Source organism: Oxyura jamaicensis, chromosome 1, assembly GCF_011077185.1.
Source record: "Oxyura jamaicensis isolate SHBP4307 breed ruddy duck chromosome 1, BPBGC_Ojam_1.0, whole genome shotgun sequence".
Classification (NCBI taxonomy): domain Eukaryota; kingdom Metazoa; phylum Chordata; class Aves; order Anseriformes; family Anatidae; genus Oxyura; species Oxyura jamaicensis.
This window is the reverse complement of record NC_048893.1, coordinates 135,258,005-135,279,277: the sequence shown is the minus strand read 5'-3', so window position 1 is coordinate 135,279,277 and position 21,273 is coordinate 135,258,005. Positions and strand designations below refer to the sequence as shown.

General features: G+C 37.8%; 1 protein-coding gene across 2 annotated transcripts in view; it reads left to right on the top strand.

Moving 5' to 3' along the window:
* The window catches only part of GABRG3 (gamma-aminobutyric acid type A receptor subunit gamma3), a 324,683-nt gene extending 304,384 nt beyond the window's left edge, over positions 1 to 20,299 (top strand). Inside the window, exons 7-10 of one of the 2 annotated variants that reach the window (XM_035315277.1) lie at positions 3,517 to 3,669; positions 11,637 to 11,833; positions 13,354 to 13,383; positions 18,583 to 20,299. In XM_035315277.1, coding sequence (XP_035171168.1) covers positions 3,517 to 3,669; positions 11,637 to 11,833; positions 13,354 to 13,383; positions 18,583 to 18,861 — 659 coding nt within the window. In that variant the 3' untranslated portion in view covers positions 18,862 to 20,299. The remainder of the gene's footprint in view (positions 1 to 3,516; positions 3,670 to 11,636; positions 11,834 to 13,353; positions 13,384 to 18,582) is intronic. The other variant, XM_035315282.1, reaches the window with a different exon arrangement.
* Positions 20,300 to 21,273: the final 974 nt, after the last annotated feature.

The following is a 21,273-nucleotide window of genomic DNA, read 5'->3' as shown; positions in this document are numbered from 1 at the left end:
CTCTCCAAGTACTGTGAGAGTACTGTAGGAGAACCAGTTAATTCTCTTAAAGTTTTACCTCCTCTTTGTGCCAGTAATTCCACTGAACCAAACTGTTCTCCGGATGTCTTTGTACATTACTTGTCAGTGTGTAAGGTAAAGTATGGCACAGAGAGTACAATGTAAGTGGGTTATGTACAGCTGCTGCCTTTGTGATTACGTCACTCTTCTTCATATGAGAATTTCTGTGTGAATTTCAGACAAGGAAAGAGGTTAGTGGATAAATGAATGCAGACAGTCATTATTCTAGGATTTCATCTTCACTGGGTGCTTATTAGACAGCTAAAGGACTTTTGGGGTATTTGGGAATTTGCAGTTCTTTGTAAAATTCAGCCAAGTCATGGTTTCTGCAAATAAAGGATATCATGGTAGGTTTTTATTTGGGAGAAAAAGAAGATGAAAAATTCTGTTGTAATAAAAAGCAGTGGAAGGAACGGAGGACTGAGATGAACTGAGAACAAGCAGAGAAAGAGTTGTGTATGGCTTCCAGGAAAAGGGCATCAAGTTGAACCATGAAACAAGGGAGGAAAGTAAATAAAATATAATTTAAAAAGTTAAGAAGTTTATTATATATAGATAATTAACTTTAGCACCCTAACAGAAGTAGAACAATTTTATGAAGAAGCTTTCACCATGGAATGGGGGGATATGATTGACTGCTTGGATCATCTACAGTATCTACCATCTACAGTGATCTAAGTATCTATAGTGTCTTTGTCCACATTTGACACTATCATTCACCCTTTTTAATCTATGGCAACAAATATAAATATTTTGGCACATTCACTTCCTTCTAAAGTGATCTCCTTCTGAAGTGAACCTCTAAAACAGATTAGACAAACCACATACTAGAAGTACCAATTTCTATTCATTGGGTAAACAAAGGAGGCCACAATGTGCCAGTCATCTGTATAATCTGCCTTTTAGATGTCTAAAGACAGATGAAGTGAATCCTACCTGAAATATAATGAATTAGTTCCTGGCTAAATGTGATCTCTCTATGTTGTTTAATCTCTGCCCCAGTTCCTGTCTGCAAAATGGGTGAAATGCTTGTTAATTTTCTCCCACTCCCAAACCTGTCAGGTTTATTTCTGTTGAAAATCTTGGAAGCAGAGTCTGTCTTACTAGAGAGTATCTTGCCATCCATATCTAGCTTCACTCTTATTTGCTCTGCTGTATATCACTGTAATGCAAGACAGGATTAGTGACCTGTGTGTGTACTGGAACTGAGTGTATCATCTGTTGTGGTACACAGTGGGAAGTCAGCATCTTGCTTTGCTTTCTATTATCCATAGAAGAGCAGTTCTAGATACAATAACTAAGAGAAAATGCAAGGACTTGGTACATTTCCTATAGTCTCTTATTTCCTTTTTAGCTCATCCATCTACCTCGACAGACAGCATCTGAAACATTATCTTAAACTTTTTTTCATGGTAGTTGGGTTTGTTCCTGTCAGTAGAAGCACTGGTTTACACAGCCTCTTAATTTGTACTCCTATTTCTGCCAAATGACCTCAGCCGTTGTGGAGTAAATCTTTCTTCAGTATAGTAAACCAGATTAGGAAACTGATGTAATTTAAAAATAAGCCAGAAGAACCAATGGTTTCTTACCCATGTTGATTTCTTGGTGCCATTCCTTACACAGAGAAAAGTATAGCAGATCAGTGGAATGAAGGTAACCCCCTGCCCGTGAACACCCCACAAGACTTGCTATGCCATGATGTACTTCAATGCTTCTTACTTGTAACAGCACTTGGCTCTTTCATTAAAGTTCTGCCCTTATATGCCAAATATCCAAGTCTTTTGGAATTACGTCCAACTTCTCAGGGTCATAAGGTTTGTACTTGCACAGTACTCATGAAAATGCACAGGCTAATCTAACAGAGGCATGATAGAAGCACCTACAGGCTTATCAAAACACTTCCAAATATATCTATCTCAGAATGATGTACTTACACATAGAACATTTCCTATTGACACATTGTTATAAGCTTCTGTCCCCAGATGCCATCCTCATATATTTACTTACCTTTGACTTTGCCATTTATGGTAGTTCACTCATATTATACTGGCCTTTGGGTGGAAGTTATTTTTACTGAATTAATTTCTTTTCTATGTCATATTTAGCTATAGTCAAATACCAACTGTGTTTAATTCTTTTGTTCATATTCTTTTTGATACTAGAAAAATATGTTTTAATTTGTCTCAAATCCTAATTAACTCATTCTGCCTCTACTTGGAAGTGTTTGCATTTCTTTGGGGATTAATCTCTCCATGTTACCAATTTCTTCAGTCTTCTAGAGTTTTACAGCAACAGGACAGATTTACCTACCTATAGGAAATCATCTCTTCTGCAAATATCTTATTCTACAAAGTCAAGGCTTGTAACAAGAAGCAATATAATTTATTAAAGTGATATAATCAGATTAAAAAAAAAAAAAAAAGTCTCAGCTGTATAAACTCTTATTCACATCTAAAATGGAATTAACAAACATACTTCAAGCAAAGTACAGATATTGGTCTCAGTTCAGTTTCATTGTTAATCACTGTGACTGTCTGAGAGAAAAGGATAGTTAACAGCTGTGAAGCTGCGGGAGTGACTGCTAAGGATAGAGGTGATAAGGTTGGTAGCCTCTACTGGGTAGAGAGAGAGGGACAGATTATTATCCCCTGTGGAGTCATAAAGGTTAGCAGAAGAGATACTGTGAGGAAAATCACATAATGTGAGATAAACCAGCCTCCTTACTGAGCTCTTGATATTATGATTTTTAGTATCCAGCAGAATAATAAACATTATATCCAGGCTCATCTTCTGAAAGTTAACAGATACTACCAGTGACCACTACTGCTTTGAAATGGAGGAACGCTGATAAAAACAGACTCTTGATTTGTAGTGATGAGACCTTTAAAAGCATGCAGTCTGACCTATTTCACCAGCATTGAGGCTCTATTGTCTATAAATAAGTTCTTACATAAAGGCATATTGATGTGCATGCTACACTTGTCATAAAGACCCCAACCACCTGACTCAAATCTCAGAAAAAGGTAACAGAAGTCACTCAAATGTGAAATGAGGGCAGAGAAAGCAAAGTTTGTTGAAAGAGGGATTTTGTGTGGCTTAGTTACAGAATCTAGTGAGTGATGGTAGATTCATGTTTGTGGCCATGTAGCCATCCAGAAATATCAACTCTGGAAAGCCAAGATGCCTTTCAAAAACTCTCATCCAGAATGATTCCTGAGATCATGATTCTGTCTGTTCAGATAGGTCATCATTTACACAGAGACCAAAAAATAAAGGAAATTACAATGAAAAGGTTTATTTCAATTCTATTTCATACAATTATTACAACATAGATGCTGTCAAAACACCAAGAAATATTTTATATGCAGAATTTTGTGAGGCTTAAAAGAGCAGCTCAGTGAAAAACTGCCTTTATCTCACCACAATGTCAATTTATTTTCTGTGCTGTTACTGCAGGTGATTATGTAGTCATGACTATATACTTCGACTTAAGTAGAAGAATGGGATACTTCACTATTCAAACGTACATTCCCTGTATATTAACAGTTGTTCTTTCCTGGGTATCCTTTTGGATTAAAAAAGATGCCACGCCAGCAAGAACAGCATTAGGTAAGTTGTTAATAGTTCCTTTCTCTGCTCTTTTCTGCCTTTAAGAGGGTAATTTAAAGTAAAATACCCCGGCCCTTTGGAATGACACTGCCACCTCTTTTGCATAATATTCTAGAATTAATGGCTGTCTCTTTCTTCTCACTATGATATTTTGGTGACATTTTTCAATAATTAATTAATTGCACTGCTGGCTTCCTTCTCTTCTGAAATGCTTCCCCACAGGATATAATGTCCTATGTATTCTGAAAACTGTAGGATATAATAACATTAACTCATTCAAGGTGTTTTAAGCTTGTCCACTTGAAGTTAAGCTCCACACTAGGTGTATAAATATTTTTCACAGGCTGTAGAGGAAAAAGTTGCTGGAAGAAAAAGTGCTGTAGAGAAGTGCTGGAAAAGGTTTTTCAGCAGCTTATTTATGTCAGGACTGTTGTGTGCATTTTGTCATTGTGCTTTAGGACAAGCTCAGAAACTTTGACCATTTACTTTTATGTCTACATGAAAACCTGCAAGTTTTGCAAGTGTCAAGGGCATAGGGCTGTATAATAGCCAAATACAGGTGGAAATCAGAACTGAAGGAAAAAATAAATAAATACTCCTGAGCTGCAAGTAACTATTTTTTTTCAGAAATCTAGGAAAAAGGGGAGGTTGTGTCAAGGTTTACAGGTCTGTTTTCAAGAGCAAATGTTAGCATTCCCAGCTATTCCTTGCTTATTTCTACTGGAGTTTCTCATCATCTCCATTTAACCAGCTAGACCCTCTGTATCATTTAAATACAAACCAAAAAATTACTAAAAACTTACCTGCCCAACATTTTTGGACAGAAATGGATAGGAAACATTTGTAAGAGCACCTGAGTCCCCAGGTTTGAGAGGGTGATACTGCTGCAGGGAATTACTGAAGGACAAAGGCTGCAGACAAGCTGAGCCTTCTCAGAGGTCACAAGAAGGAAGCAGGCATGGTATCCTTGAGGGCTGCTGTGTGCTGACAGGTCTTCCTTCAACCACAAGATAGGAAAGCCCATTTGTATGAACTTTTTGTCTCCCCTAAATAGCTGATCAAGGGCCAGCAGTACTTTTAATCATTTTCCACCTAAATAACTAAGCCTTTACCAAAAATGCTTGTTACTTCTCATGTGAATCCATTTCTGTTAGCTCCCTTCCAAACACCAAAACAGAGGTGCAATACTTGATCTCATGAAGAAGAAAACTTATTCAACTGTGCACCTTATAAACAGTTCTTCAAAAGGACTTGTCCTGTTCCTGTGTGTCCCTCTCCTGCACTAATAAATCTGAGCAGGCACCAGTTTTAAGAGTTTTGTAGTTTCCAGCAGAAACCCCCTGAAGGCTCTGAAGTCGGAAAAAAAAAAAAAAAAAAAAAAAAAAAAAAAAAGTGTTAACGAGATTTTGAAGCTCATTCACTTTGAATGAGATTTTAGCTGCTACGTCCCTTGAACTCTTACAGAAGTCTGATCCCACTTTCTAAGTCCTTGTCTTATGCAAAAAAAAAAAAAAAAAAAAAAAAAAAAAAAAGTATATGGCCATCTATTCAGGCTGTGCTAAGGCATAGGATAAAAATCTTCTTCCTCCTAAAATCTATGTTTCAAAATCAACTTTCCACTGAATGACAGAAGAAATCCTTACCATATCCTCTAAGTGTAAATTCCTTAATAGCCTCAGCTTTATTTAAGCAATGAAGCTGTATGCCAACCATTCCTGCTGGCATACAGCTGGCATACAAAGGTCCTTAGGCACCTTTCTAGGCAGAGGTTATCTCAACTTTAAATCTTAGTAGCAAAGGGCATCTTTCAAGCCAAGAGCAGCTCAGTGGCAAGGAGCTATACAGCAGAATCAATAGGAAGAAAAGTCTCTGAGAATCCATAATAAGACAACTGCAAACAGACATCACTGGTTCATATTTTACAGATAATTCTGTGCTAAAACCCATTTTTCATGAGGTCAGCACAAGACCATAATCTCCAGGATTTGCTCCAGAAGTTAGTAAAACTAACAAACATAGCACTTCTGACCATTAAAAGCCATGTGGCATCACATGGGTCCAATTTGCTGAGGTAATTTTCTGAGAAAGGAATGTTCAGTCTTCATTCCCCTTCTGTGAATGCCAAAGTGCCTTTACATTGTGGCTCTGGCAACATGATGGACCCTAAGACTAAGAGTTATTCTGTGACTCCCTCCGCCTCCAGGCCTGTGTGAAGATGGCCCAAAGGTGAGGATGGAGCAGCTGTGTGATTGCCTGTTCCTGGCTGTGTAGACTTGCCTCTAGTGATCTGAAAATTGAGCAATAGGCTTTTAGCATACTTCCCTGCTGAAGAACTTTCTTCTTAAATTGGATGGCTCATTGGAGATAAATAAAGATTGGCCACGATCTGTCTTTTTTAACTAGGAGTGGAAAGCCCTATGTGTGTGCAGAGAGTCACACAGCATCAATTTGGGTTATCATTCATAATGCTTAATTTATTTAAGAGAAAAGAAAAAAGGGAGGAAAGGTGTCTAACAGATTGCATTACTAATTTTCTGGGAGAAGCGTTCATATCCTGTCCCTGAGGGAAGTTCCCTACACCATACAGTTCATTTTTTCAATTAATTAGATTCAGAAATAGGTTAGAGCTCTGGTCACAACAGTGTTACTCTCCCTGCCTCACCCTCATAACCAGCAGGAACTTCGGAGAAAAAAATGTATTCATATATTGAGGTCATGAATTAAGATGTTCCAAGGCTGTATTCAGTGGCAATGGTGACTAACTCCTAAAACTCTCATACAGAATTTAATTACTGGGCTAAAATATAACTTTTTTAATAAATAGTCAAATGACTACAAAACGTATGCATGTGGGTCACCTCTTTCTCTGCAGAGTCCTGTTGCTCCCAAATTGCAAATGGCCTCTTGACTTTCGGGACGCAGTAAGCAGATGTTCCCAGTTTACCGTAGGTCTGCTTGTATAACGCAGCCTATAAATCTGTCTGAGCAACAACACACACATGCACATTTGGAGAGTGGCACATGGTGAAATTGTGAGTAATACAGCCAAAGGCAAACCACTGAAATTGTCCCGCTAATTAGTTGAAATGAATTGTAGACTCAGTGCACCAAAAACGCCCCAAGTATAACTGCATTAATGTGAAGGGCTAGCATCAGGGAAACATTTCACTCTCTGAAATTAATGAGTAATTTCCTAAGCTATTGGCAACTACTCAGGGTTACATGAAGGATGGGTTTTACCCCTTTCTGAATAACTTTAAGTAATAAGCTATTTCTGTGCTGGAAAAACTAAATGCAATCAGGGGTATTTCACTGAGGGGAAAAATGGGACCATAATAATCCTTTCAGCAGCACTGTCCAGAGGCAGCAAAGTGCTCTTTAAAACTTGGCATCATAACCCCTTTTTAACATGGTCTTTGAGGGGCTGAGGCCCAGAGCGACAACGTGACTCACTCCAGGCCACCTGAAGAGTCAGTGGGAAAATGGAAATAGAATTTGAGTGTTGGATGAGAACTGTGTTTTGTGATCCCTGTTTATATTACTCTCTGTTCAAAGAAAAAAAAAAAAAAAAAAAAAAAAAAAAAAAAAAAAAAAGGCTCTCTGTTGTTTCTGCCCATCTCTACTAATCAAAATGATCTTCTCCCAGTGTTCACAGTCAAGAGCAGACAGCAAGTGTCTGAAGAAAAGTTATGATCTGGAAAATAAGAGGTTGCTTTTCACAAGGATGAAGGGAATTAAGTTAAACTGAAGCTTTCATCTGAGCTTTCCCCCTGCCTTTTTAAAATGGGTATAACATATAATATGACTGGGCAGTTGCTATACAGCAAATTTAAACTGTAGGTTAAAAAATGCAGTGGGTATCAAGGCCAGCAAGGTGTTGATGTAAAGGAAGATAGAGATGATGTTTGACCAAAAATGAACATTGCTCTCCTTGCCATTCCATCTTAAGCTCATTCACAAGGGGAAAAAACAGGTGCCAGACCAGAAATGTTGAAGAGATTAAATTTATAAACAAGTAAATAAATGTAGTATACCTTTTCCCACAATAAAATAAGAAAAATCGAGCCTCCCTAACCAAAGAGTTTCTAACACTAATAGTCCTGTTACCTCACTTGGCATACTTGTACAGTAAGCAGCTTTCAGACAGTAATAACCTTAAATAACTGTTTAGACCAATGATCTAAAGGTTAAAGTGTTCTCAGGCATTATGTATCCCTACATCATTGATCTACCAGACAATACCTTTTGATTTATCAAATAGCATTTTTGGTATGGAATTTGCCCAGCGAATACAAATGCCACAAATGGTATTTACAAACATGTGCTGCCACTCACACCTGTCTACCTAAAAATTTTGAAGCCAGGTCACTTCAAATCTGCCCATGGCTTAAATATAGAATTCCGTTGACAAAGACAGTTTCACAGGACTGCAAATTTCAATAACAGATGCAAAACTCACTTTACAGCCCTTCTGTCCCCAAAGTGAGAGACCTAACAGTTTCATCTGCCAAGATTTATTGCATTTGAAACTAGCCAACAAACTGAATTTTCTTAGCATGAGAGATAAAATGAGATAAGGGTAAGGAATCTAGATATTCTGTTTGGAAATGATAGGTGTTGCATATGTGCATATCTGTATATTCTGACTTATAAGTAGGAATACAAAACTATATCATCTTGTGCACCTCTTTCTCTTTGCTCTCTGTATGTGTCCCCGTAAGACTCATTTTAATATTTCAAAATTTGTGTCAATGTGTCAGATTTAAAATTGATAGAGAGAATTTATTTCAAAAACTCTTTGCTTATGATCTGAGCTGGAATCCAAGTCCAAGCCTCAGTTTAAATGAAGAATGATTATTTTATGTTGGATTTCATATATTGAAAAATAGTTTATAAAAAATAATAGAAGTACAGATCTGTTTCTTTTACCTTTAGATATTTCCATTCTTATACCATTGCTGCATCTTTAAATTTAGTGGAACTTATTTTGCTTCAATCAGTTAAAGTTGGTCTGTAGTCACTCAAAACTCCAAGATCCTGTAGCAGTGAGGTACAAACAACACAATTTGCTGGGTTGATTTTTCTTAGTTCTCAACTAGAACTTCAAGGTTTTCAGTCTCAGGCATAAGTCTGCCAGGACTTATTTAGGCTCAAGAAACAGACATAGTCTGAGTTGAGGACTTTTGTACTTAAGTACAAAGGCCAATGGTGATTTTTCTTTCATTTCTCCACCTTCCAGTCCATAGTCAGTGTGACAGCTGGTCATCATTACAGATACCTGCAAAATAGTTCATCATAAATAATACATAGTTACACTCCAGTTTCACTAAAAATAGAGGAAAAGTAGTACATTGTTAATAACTGCATTCCACGGGAAAACATTTCAAGCATTTTTCCTTTTTTTTTTTTTTTTCCTTTTAATAAAAAACTGTCCTAAAGTAATCTGAGATAATATCATTGGATGAAAGGGAAATGAAAACTTGCCCTTGAGTCCAGGTAAAAAGGACAATATTTATTGTGTTGGAAGACAAAGACTATAGGTTTTGAGAATTTTTTTGAAGGCAATAAAATACCTGAGTGCTGGTGCATGTAAATGCGTCTATAAAAGACAGATTTATGTTAGAAATCCAAATGGGGTTTAGAAAGTATTAAAGAACTTTAGCTCATATTGTAGAGTTTATCATAGCCGTATGCAGTACTTCTGAGGTTAGTGCCTCCCAAGGCTTGTGCATTGGTCATACAAAAAGTCAAATTAACTTATAGCTAGTATGGGCCAAATCAAGGGTAGTGAGGCAATATCTTTTGCAGCTGGACATCTCTGCAGTTGACTACTGTGGTGAATTTTTACCCATAGAGGTTGTCTCTGGAGCTTTTAGAAGCATCAGCTAGCTCCAAAGCTGTAGTCAAGGTGTATGGAGACCTGGAGACCTATAGCTGGATCATGGCAGCCATGTATATCGGGAAGTGGCATATTTGAGAGAAACAAATATTTTCCTATTATCTTTTAGAAGTGAAAGATATTTACAAATTCTGAAAACATGCATAATGCAAATGCTGAAGTTCAGAAATGTAATTGCAGTTCATATGTAGACTAAAGTTAGCAGTAGTAGTAACTTAGTGAAAGCCACAAAACCTCAGAGAAAGTTGAAAAAAAAAAAATCTGTAATATTGGGGCAACTCTTTTGTCCTATTTGTGCTGTTATGTTTATATTGACAGATGAACTGGCTAGCTTAAAGTTTGCATGAAGTACAGTGGAAGTTCTGGATTCCAATGCAAGACAGCCCAAATATTGAGGTTACATGCACTGAGTAAGGGGTTTCCCACTTCCTACCAGCATTGTTTTGATCTTAGTTATTGGGTGGTGATTTTTCAGCAACATTTTTTTTTCTGTTTCTATTTGCTATTTGTTGTAAGAGAAGGTCTAGGCTCAGGAACTATTCTGGATCTTCCAACAACTTTCAGATGATTTGAATGGGGAGGGTTATTCTTATGAATTACTGTAGTTTCTGTCAAATGCTACAAATCAAAGGTGGGCATTCTTTTGTGAAGAGAAAGTAGTCAAAAGTAATCCATAGAACTTCTTTCTCTCCAGAGTGCCATTTGTGGGAAGTAATTTTACTATAAGGCATAATTTCAGTTATCCCCTGCCATTTCAAACACTGTGTACCATTGCAAAATACCACTTTAACTATAAAAAGCAAGATTACCTTACAGTTATGTTGTTTTTAGAGCAGGCTCTCTCTTGAGACTTATTTGAGTGAGAGCTTTATTTTTCTTTCCAAGTCATTGAGGAGTTTTATTTTTTTCTATCAGAAGGCTTGCAGTTCATAACAAATGATTAAAAGCATCAGTCCAAAGAAGGAATGAAAAGACTTCTATTGCTGAGGAATGAACACAAATGATATGAATTACCCCAGCAACCAAACTGATACCCCATAGACTTCATTCTAATACTGGTTTTATTGTTTCAGGATATTTCACTCTAAGTAATCCTGATTTTATTCATTATTACTAAATCAATCTAAAGCGTGATGCTTTGTACAAAATGAAAAGGCTATTTCCATTAAGGTTACATCTGAATTTTGTCCTTTCCCTTAGTCAGAAGGAAAATAGCAATGGAACAATCCCGAGGAAGCAGCAGTGTAAAAAATATATTTTTCATAGTCAGAGCTTTGCAACAAAAGTGTTTTTGTTTTTCCTTTTTCCTTTTTCCTTTTTCCTTTTTCCTTTTTCCTTTTTCCTTCCCTTCCCTTCCCTTCCCTTCCCTTCCCTTCCCTTCCCTTCCCTTCCCTTCCCTTCCCTTCCCTTCCCTTCCCTTCCCTTCCCTTCCCTTCCCTTCCCTTCCCTTCCCTTTCCTTTCCTTTCCTTTCCTTTCCTTACCTTTCCTTTCCTTTCCTTTCCTTTCCTTTCCTTTCCTTTCCTTTCCTTTCCTTTCCTTTCCTTTCCTTTCCTTTCCTTTCCTTTCCTTTCCTTAGTACAAGATTCTTCATTACAGCAGTATTGCTGTGATGAACTCCATGTTTCTTTCTTTGTTGTTGCTGTCCTACTTTTGTAGTTCTTGTCATTGTTGGTTATTTCTTTGCTTCTTTAATTGTTCTGGGTTCAATATCCTTTAAGCTTTACACTTTTCTTTAAAAATTTCTTCATTTTCTCCTCCTGAACCCCCAACTCCAACCTAACTGGGGCCAGAAAAAGAAGAGATAAGGAAAACCACATGGAGAGGCATGGGAATTGAAGTTTTGCAAAGACAAATGTAAACAGCTGAGGAAATATTTGTTTACAAAATACTGGTGGTTCTACTGATGATATTTTTTTTCATTGCTTTTATACTACCAGATGAAATTAATGAATTTCCTTTAATTAATTGGGTGGACTTGGCACTCTGTTTTATGTGTTGGTTTCCAAAGGTTATTCTGTGGCTGCAGAAAGGATGTTGCATACAATTAAAATCAGATTTTTTCTGCAGGAATTACCACAGTATTGACCATGACAACTTTGAGTACCATTGCAAGAAAGTCATTACCCCGTGTCTCCTATGTCACCGCTATGGATTTGTTTGTGACTGTATGCTTTCTATTTGTCTTTGCTGCTCTGATGGAGTATGCAACCCTCAACTACTACTCCAGTTGCAGGAAACCAAACTGTACTAAGAAGAAAAAGTCGGTAAGATGGGGGTGCTTTAATTTACTTTTGAGACTGTATCTGGCCCTGAGAGCAGAGAATCATTCACTGACATCCTGTAATCACATGACACTCCACTCTTCCTAGCTTTTCCCAGTTCATGGTATGATCTGCTCTGAAAGCTGATGGAAAGTTTGCTCCTAACAGAAGCAATCTGCTGACCATGAAGCAGCAGCCCTGCCCATGTATCTTTTGTCCTCCCATTATTGTGTTGGTAGTCAGAAAGGACTCCACCGAAACAGAGTTCACAACTTGTTATACAATTAAACATACATCAATATATTCAAATGCATATGCTATCTTGTGGCTTAACAGGTCTAGAAATATTTGTGAACTTTACAAATTGGATTTAATTCTTTTTTTTTTTTTTTTTGGGGGGGGGGGGGCCGGGGACAACCAGCACTTGTTTTAACTCTATGCACAAATGTTTCCACATGCAAAAACGGATAATGTCACTTACAAAGGTTTTATATGTGGTTGCATTTTTGGACAAAGACTCTCCTAAGAGTAACAAACACTCAAGTTCTTTATGTAGTATCAAAACAGCCATGTAGGAAGAATTGTCTGGTGTCCATTATAACTGACTAAGAGAATGGCAGGAGGCAGTATAATGAAGAAAAAAAAAAAAAAAAAAAAAAAAAAAACTCAGTTTAAATGTCAGGGAGGGGAAGCAGGTTGTCCATTCAACATCACTGGAAAATCTGTGTTTGAGACTGGTAGTTGGAGAGATTGGATGCCATTTTGTGCAAAGGGGGAAACAATCAGGAATAGGAAGCATAACAGGAAAATTGTGAAGGAGGAAATTGAAGAGAGAGAAAGCTAAGTTCAAAGCACCATAGATCATGAGATAGAAATGAATTGAATGAAGACGTACAGAAAGTGATTGAATGAAGAACTAATGTAGGAAAAGACAGAACACATATGGAATTAGAGGAAGCCTAGAAACCCATAAACTTAGTCAATGAAAACTCCATTAAACCTCTAATAGCTTCTTGTAAAAATGCATTGCACAAGAAAGGCAAAAGAAGAGTGTTACCAAAAGAAATTTATGGGACAATCAAAATGAACTTGCTAATGATCAAACTAAAATTGCCATCCTATAGGGAGACTGAATGAAAAAGTCATTAGTATCTTTGTGAGTTGGATATATTTCCAGACATGTGAAAGAAGCTGAAGGAAAACATGCAACATTGATGATATTTAAGTTAACACAAGAAGAAATCCTTACTTAGCAATTGTTTGCTAAATTAAAAAAAAAAAAAAAAAAAAAAAAAGAGTAAAGACTTAAAGTGGACGGAAGCTAGGTGCACATTCTGCTGAGGTTTCATGCAGCTATAAAGTGTGCAGAATATTATACTAAGTATACTGAATATTCAGTATGAATAGTTCTATGGAGAAATGCATTTAGGGGGTTATTTTAAGAAACATTATTGAACATCAGATGGATATGAAGCAATAATTATGTTTTCTTCTGACTATTTCTTTTGTTATCTTTATTTAAGCTACCTGATGTCAGTTTTGGTCATGTGATGGTAAGTACACTATTTTATTCTGTGATAGCAATGGAGTTCTGTGATAGCAATGTATGGTTGACATTTATTTGCAATAATTTCTGAGAAAGCTGTAATGCTATGTTATGCTTTACCTTGACTTCACTATAAATATTGTTTTGCTTTTTTGTTAAAAGGTCAGTTTGTTTTTGGCTTTGGAAGAGAAACATAACTGCCTCTTTCTATCAGGACTTATCAAATGATTTGGGAGGGAAAAGAGTCAAGTGTAAACATTATGTGCTATTTCTACCTAGGAATATCGCGTGTCTCCTTTATGTAATACTACAGTTTCTCATTACATTATAGGAAAAAGTAATAAGCACAAGTTCTATCATAAATGTACATGGAGTTTTAACTGAATTTCATAGAAAATAATTTGTTTATGTGTAGCTGTAAAATCTTTAGCAAATTTTCAGGTGGATTTTCAAACAATTTATGAACAAAAGTTTAGCACAGAGTTGTGTTAGTACTGTATCTACCAATAGAATTAATTCTGTTCCCCAAACTTCCAGGTAACTATTTGTTTAAGTACAAGCGTAATAAAATTTAAACTGAGCACAAAATTGTGTCTCTATTTTGTATGAAATCTGTAACCATGGTACGTACTACAATATACACAAAGTAGGCAGAGGGGCAGCTAATGCTGGTTGGATGATCTGTTTTCCAGAAATCAGATACAAATAAGTACAACAACAGAACCAAACCATTGTATTCACATTTATTGATTTGCGTAATCTGAACTTCATGATTTGCAACTGCTAGCTCCAAGTTACTAGCTCACCTTCTATAAATATTGTTAAAATAATGCTCTTTAAAAAAATAAGTTTTCTGAAGTATTATTCTATACTATAAAGAGCTCATGTAGCATTGAAAGTCTGCTTGTTGATAATGAATGGCTTACAAGAGGCATTGCATTTATATACTTCCTACTGCTGTCATTCTCTGGAAAGAATTTTCTGAAACGTTAAGTCAATAAAGCACATTAATTCACTTGCTGCTTCCCATGAGCAGGCAAGTGTTCAGCCACTTCCAAGAAAGCAGGGCTTATCACATGGAACGTTTTTTAGGAAGACAAGTGCCATCGCTCCAAACGTCACACACACCCACATATACCCGTCCTTCTTTACCCCAGCTTGTATTGCTTAGCATGATGTCATATGAGTTGGAATATCCCTTTGGTCAGCCTGGGTCACCTTTCCTGGTGTGACCCCTCTCGGCTCCTGGTGCACCCCCATCCTCCATGCTGGCAGGGGTTGGAGGAGAAGCTGAAAACTCCTTGGCTCTCTGTAAGCATTGCTCTGCAACAACTGAAAACATTGGTGTGTTATCACCACTATTTTCATCAAAAATCCAAAACACAACATTGTGAGAGCACCTATGAAGAAAATTAACTCTATCCCAGCCAAAACCATGACACCTGGGCAGACCATTTCGATGCTCAATCACCTTTTGTGAAGAAATTCTTCCTGATATTAAATCTAAACCTCCCCTGGTGCATCTTAAGACTGTTTCCTCATGTCCTATCACTTGTCACCTGAGAAAAGAGACCAACACACTCTTAACTACAATGTCCTTTCAGGTAGTTGTTAGACAGTGATCAGGTCTCCCCTCAGCCTCTTCTTTTCCAGACTAAACAAGCCTAGTTTCCTTGGCTGCTCCTCATATGTTTTATTTTCTAGTCCCTTCACCAGCATCATTGCTCTTCTCTGAATATGTTGTAGCAGCTCAGTATCTTTCTGGTAGTGAGGGGCTCAAAACTGAACATAATACTCAAGGTGTAGTCTCATGAGTGCTGAGTACAGAGGGACAATAACTTAGAATCATAGAATGGTTTGGGTTGGAAGGGACCTTAAAGATCACCCAGTTCCAACCCCCTGTAATGGACAGGGACACCTCCCACCAGACCAGGTTGCCCAAAGCCCCATCCAACCTGGCTTTGAACACTTCCAGGTATGGGGCATCCACAGCTTCTCTGGACAACCAGTATCAGTGCCTCACTGTCTTCTGAGTAAAGATTTTCCTCCTAATATCTTATCTAATTCTACCCTATCTTAGTTTAAAGCCATTACCCCTTGTCCTGTCACTCCCCTCCCTGACAAAGAGGGCCCCCCCCCCCCCCCCCCCAGTTTTCCTGTAGGCCCCCTTTAGGTCCTGGAAGGCTGCTATAAGGCCTTCCTGGTTCCTGCTCTTCTCCAGGCTGAACAATGTCAATGCCCTCAGTGTGTGTCCCTCTTGTGCTCAGGGGCCCAGAGCTGAACACAGTACTCTGGACTTCCCTTGTCTTGCTGGCCATGCTATTTCTGATTCAGGCCAGGATGCCATTGGCCTTTTTTGTCACCTGGACCCACTGCTTGCTGATGTCCGTCTGGCTGTTGACCAACACCTGCAGGTCTTTTTCTGCCAGGCAACTTTCCAGCCATTCTTCCCCAAGCTTATATCACTGTGTGGGGTTGTTGTGACCCAGCACAATACCCAGCATTTAGCTTTGTTAAATGAGTGGACACAATGGACGCAGCCCATCAATCCAGCCTATCCAGATCCCTCTGCAGAGCTTTCCTACCCTCAAGCAGATCAACATTCCTGCCCAGTTTGGTGTCATCTGTGAAATTCCTAAGGGTGCACTCAATCTCCTTATCAAGATTATTGATAAAAATATTAAACATAACTCACACCAATACTGAGCCTTGGAGAATACCACCTGTGACTGGCTGCCAACCAGATTTAACTCAATTCACAATGACCCTTTGGGCCTGGCCATCCATCCAGTTTTCTACCCAGTGACAAGTACTTCCCTCCAAGCCAGGAACAGCCAGTTTCACTAGCAGAATGTTGTGGGAAATAGTATCAAATGTTTGCCTCACAGAAGGCTAACAGTATCCTGGACTGCACTAGGCAAAGCACTGCCAGTGGGTTGAAGGAGGTGATTCTTCCCCTCTGGTGGGGGCCATACCTGGAGCACTGTGTCCAGTTTTGGGCTCCCCAGTATAAGAGAGACATGAACTGGAGAGATTCCAGTGAAAATGAAAATGATTAATGGACTGGATCAGCCCACACATGAGGAAAGGCTAAGATCTAGGCTTGTTCTGCCTGGAGAAGAGAAGGCTCAGGGAGATCTCAAGAGTGTCTATAAATATTTATAGGAAAGATGCAAAGAGGATGGAGGCAGACTCTTTTCTGTGGTGCCCAGTGACAGGACCAGAGACAATGGGCACAAACTGGAACACTGGAGGTTCCCTCTGAACATCAGAAAGCATTTCTGTACTTCCTGCGGGTGACGGAGCACTGGCATGGGTTGCCTAGAGATATTGTGGGGTCTCCTCCTTGGAGATTTTAAAAAGCCCACCAGGAGATGGTCCTGGGCAGCCTGCTCTGGGTGGCCCTGCTTGAGTAGGGGGTTGGACCAGATGGCCTCCAGTGGTGCCTTACAAATTCAGCCATTCTGTGGTTCTGTGATTCTGTGACAAAGCAGATACTATTCACCTTCACCTGGTATCTAGTCAGCTCTAGACCCTTCTTAACTGACAGAAATTAAAGCAACCAGATTAACCTAATTGTTTTATCAAGGTATTTATCTTATGCAATGAGCAGAAACTTGGTAGAACAGAACAATAACAAATTAAAAATGTATATATTGATAAATGAGAATGTTTTCTTTGCAAAACCAGGGCATTTCTTTCTCTTCATTTTCCGAAATCATATGGGGGATCTACATTTGCATTTATCCTTTTTAAAACAAAAAATGTAGCCAGATATATAAAAAAAAGTTAGTCCGTGAGTAGGAAATTTTCAAAAAGCATGCAGGAAATGGGCAATATATGATATAGTAGTACAGCACAATTCCATGTATACTTTCATGATAGCTATTTTTCTCTCCAAAGTGCTACAGGAATGTACAATAACCTGAGACCTTTTCCATGTGGTAGCCCATTGTAAAACTCTGATATCAGCTACCTGAAACTTTACAAATGAAAGAGAAGACCAGGAGGGTGTAATTTGTGTTATCTAATCTCAAAGTCATTCACAATAAATAGATTCACAATAATCTGCCTCTAAACTTGAATCTTTTTGCAGTTCATTGCACAATATACCTGGGAGATTTTAGTTATTTACTTACACTGAGATGAATTGTGCCCAAGAAGTAAACGGCTGGATAGCTCAAGGACCATGTTCAGACATAGTTACCTACATCACAGACACTGACATCTGAGCAGGAGAGCTCCCACACAAAATTCTTAGTTCAAGGACCAGACATATGTAATGAGATGGGTAATACTGTGGTATGCAAAATCAAACAGAAGAAGGAAAATATCCCATGACGCACCTTAACAGTGACCTCTTTCACATGCAGGGTGAAAGTTATTTATATATGTCTCTACACCTTCAACAGAAGGTATATTCTGTATAGCAAGCATGGAAGAAGGGACCTGGACTTTCCTAGAGAGCTCCCTCCAGAGTGTAAGGAGACATAATGCAGAAGCATGAGTAGCTTGCTCCTCCAGGCAATGGCAATGCTTAATACATTGGGAAGGGGAGGGGCCCCTGAGAAAACACTTGGAGAAAACCATGATGATGGCGCTGAGGTCTGCTTTGTCAGGGTGGTGCAGACAGGCAGCAAAGCAGATAGGAGCTTTCCTAGTGATGACAGCAGAGGAGGTGACCTTTGTGAGAATGGGGTGACTGGCTTGATGAGAGATACTATCATGAGAAAGTACCTTTCATGAATAGGAAATGGTGTGACAGGAAAGGTGACAAAATGTAAATAGAGATTTCATTGAAGAAGGAGAGATCTGTAAACGCGAGTCAAATTCTGAGGAGGCATGATATCTAAGTATCCTGTTTCTGAGCGTGATTAGTGCAAAAACCACTAAGGGTACATGCCTAAGAGTGGCATTTAAAATCCTGTGTTGAAATCATAGTTATCTGTTTGTAACCATATCTGTTTTTACAAATCATGGTAAGGTTAAGAGAATGCAGCTTATTTAACTTGCCACTCTACATGGAAATTCATCTGAAAAGGCATCCTTCAAGGGAAAGAAAGTTGTTCCCTAAATCTAGAATTCCTGTGGTATTGACATCTTACTCCTATCATCTTTCATGTCTCCTGTGTTTTTTTCCATGATTATCAACTGTGCATCATCCATAAAAGTTTATCAAACTGGTGATTTCTTTTTCTCTCCTCAGAATTATTCTGTACTTGATATGAGACCACCAACTACAGTCATCACATTGAACAATGCCATGTACTGGCAAGAATTTGAAGAGGCATGTGTCTATGAATGTCTGGATGGGAAAGACTGCCAGAGCTTTTTCTGTTGTTATGAAGAATGTAAATCAGGCTCATGGAGGAGAGGACGGATTCACATAGACATCTTAGAACTGGATTCTTACTCTAGGGTCTTTTTTCCTACATCCTTCCTGCTGTTTAACCTGGTCTACTGGGTTGGATACCTCTATCTTTAAATGTTGCCTGTAGTGGTGAAGACTGTCGTGTTTTCACACTGCGGAGGGATGGTGGAAGTGCAGAAAAAGTGAAGGACATGGTCGGTTTCATCTCAAATTATAGAGGCCACATTAACCTTCACCATCACAGATCCTGATGAAGAATTTTAATATGTAATTTCCTGAAAAAGAAAAATGTGGAAGAATTCTCTCCTTACTGCTATTCATTTTAAGGGAAAGATTCTTACAAAATTCAGCTGAATTTGTAGTGTAAGCAATGTTTATGAATAATTATTGTATATTAGAATTCTTACTATTCTCCCTTGGCATAGAAGCTATACACAATTCAGGCAAGGATTAAGTATGTCATTTTTGTTCTTCATTCCCATACTTTCTTCAAAATGCTGCCATATCCCTGAGGCTCAGAGCAACATACACCGGCACTGGCAAATAAGCTAAAGCCAATGAAACCACCCATTTATATTTAAACTTGCTTGAGCTATATCCCATAGGTTCTGGGAAATATTTTCCTGGTGATCTCCTTGATATAGAGAAACCACCAAAAGACAGTAATAAATGTCTTTGGTGAAATTAAAACAGGGAAGCTACTTACTTCAAAGGTCTGGGATTTATGGAATTAGCCACTTACCTACATGTATTGGTTTTAATTTGAGATGAAAAGGCAGAGTTCTAAGAACACTAATATTTTGATATAAATAAGACTTGACTATCTCTGAGGCAACTGTAGGCATAACTTCTACTGTTTTTCAAGCTTTTAACTGTCTTTTTTTATGACTGGTTAAACACAGGATTGTCATTGATTTCTAAAGTACTCTACTTGAAGCAGGACAAGATTCCTGCTTGTTTGTGTCATTGTAGCAGATCACAGTTGATAGGCCATGAGTAAAATCACTATATAATAGCACTAGGAATATGTGACTTTCTTCAGATTGCAATTTACTAAAAAGTGCTCTCATGCATTCCTATCTTTTTTCTTCCAAAGTTATTTTATAAAATTAAGAAAAAAAAAAAAAAAGAAAAAAAAACTTTGAGTGCCAAAGGCGGTTTTAATTTCTTCCATAAAGTTAAATTTTGCAGTCCTTATTTATGTTATATATTCCTTGGATCTGACCTGAAGACTGAAAACTTTTATGGGACTGTCACCCCCTGGATCAAACATGGAATAGCTGCCACATGTAGATCTTTCCTAAACTACCAACTACATTTTAGTATAGAGAGGTATTTTGTACTTTTCAAACTGTTGACCATTATATTCTTAAAAGGACCATTTTTTTCAAAAATTAGTTTTACAGTGTTAAACTATATTACTTTTTTTACAGACTGTTTCAATAATTATTAAGGAACAAAACAAATTCAAGACTAAATAGTAATGGCTTTTCACTACCTTTTGGATAACAAACTGTTACAACAGATTAGACAGATTCACCTCAAAAAAAAATAATAATAAAAAAAAATTGTTTCTTCCACACAGTATTTGGAAAATAAATAAATAAATAAAGATAGTAGATGTGATTGAAGAGCAGTTCTTTGTCTGCTCAGAAGGAAATCCTACAAACAAGAAAAAACTATTGCAATGATAATTAGAAAAGAACAGAAATGCTGTCATGTTCTTTGAAACATCGATGTCTGTCATTGCTGTTTCCCTGTGCTTCCAGCAAATTTTTTAATTAAGAAAAAATACTAATAAGAAAGATAAATCTAGTTTATCTTCTGTTTTTCGCTTGTCTAAAATATCAGAGACAAGGACTGGGTTTAGGGAGAGAGGGGAATCACTTCTCCAAGAACTAATGAAACTCAGATTACAAACACAGTGAATAAATATTTGTGGGTAGTATCAAAACCTCTTTTTTTTTTTTTTTTAATTAAAAAAATAAATAAATCCCATTTTGATGTCTTGTAAACCAATAATGACTTTCTGATTTCAAAATATGTGTTGAAGTTTTTGCTAACTCTCAGTCACAAATTACTCTGTATACCTACTACTTTGTAAACCTTTGTATCCTGCATTGGAAGTGTGGCTTTATTTAAGAATGAAATTGGTATTTTCAGTCATGCAAGAAGGAGGTTGAATTGAAGTTTAATATCCTGGTTTGGAATTGCATTTTAATCTATCCTAACAGCCACATTCAGCCATATTTTATAAGAATACCAGTAATAAGACTAAATAAGAAATTGGAAACAATTATCTTTTGAGGACCTGATCCTGCAAACCCTCTGCACAACCAGTTGATTTGTTTGGGAGTATTTAGACAGATGAAACACAAGGAGGTAGCTTCCACCATTAAATTTCCTCTCAGAAAGAGCAGTCAGGCATTGGAACGGGTTGCCCAGGGAAGTGGTGGAGTCACCGTCCCTAGGGATGTTTAAGGAAAGGTTGGACATGGTGCTTAGGGACATGATTTAGTAGGTGAC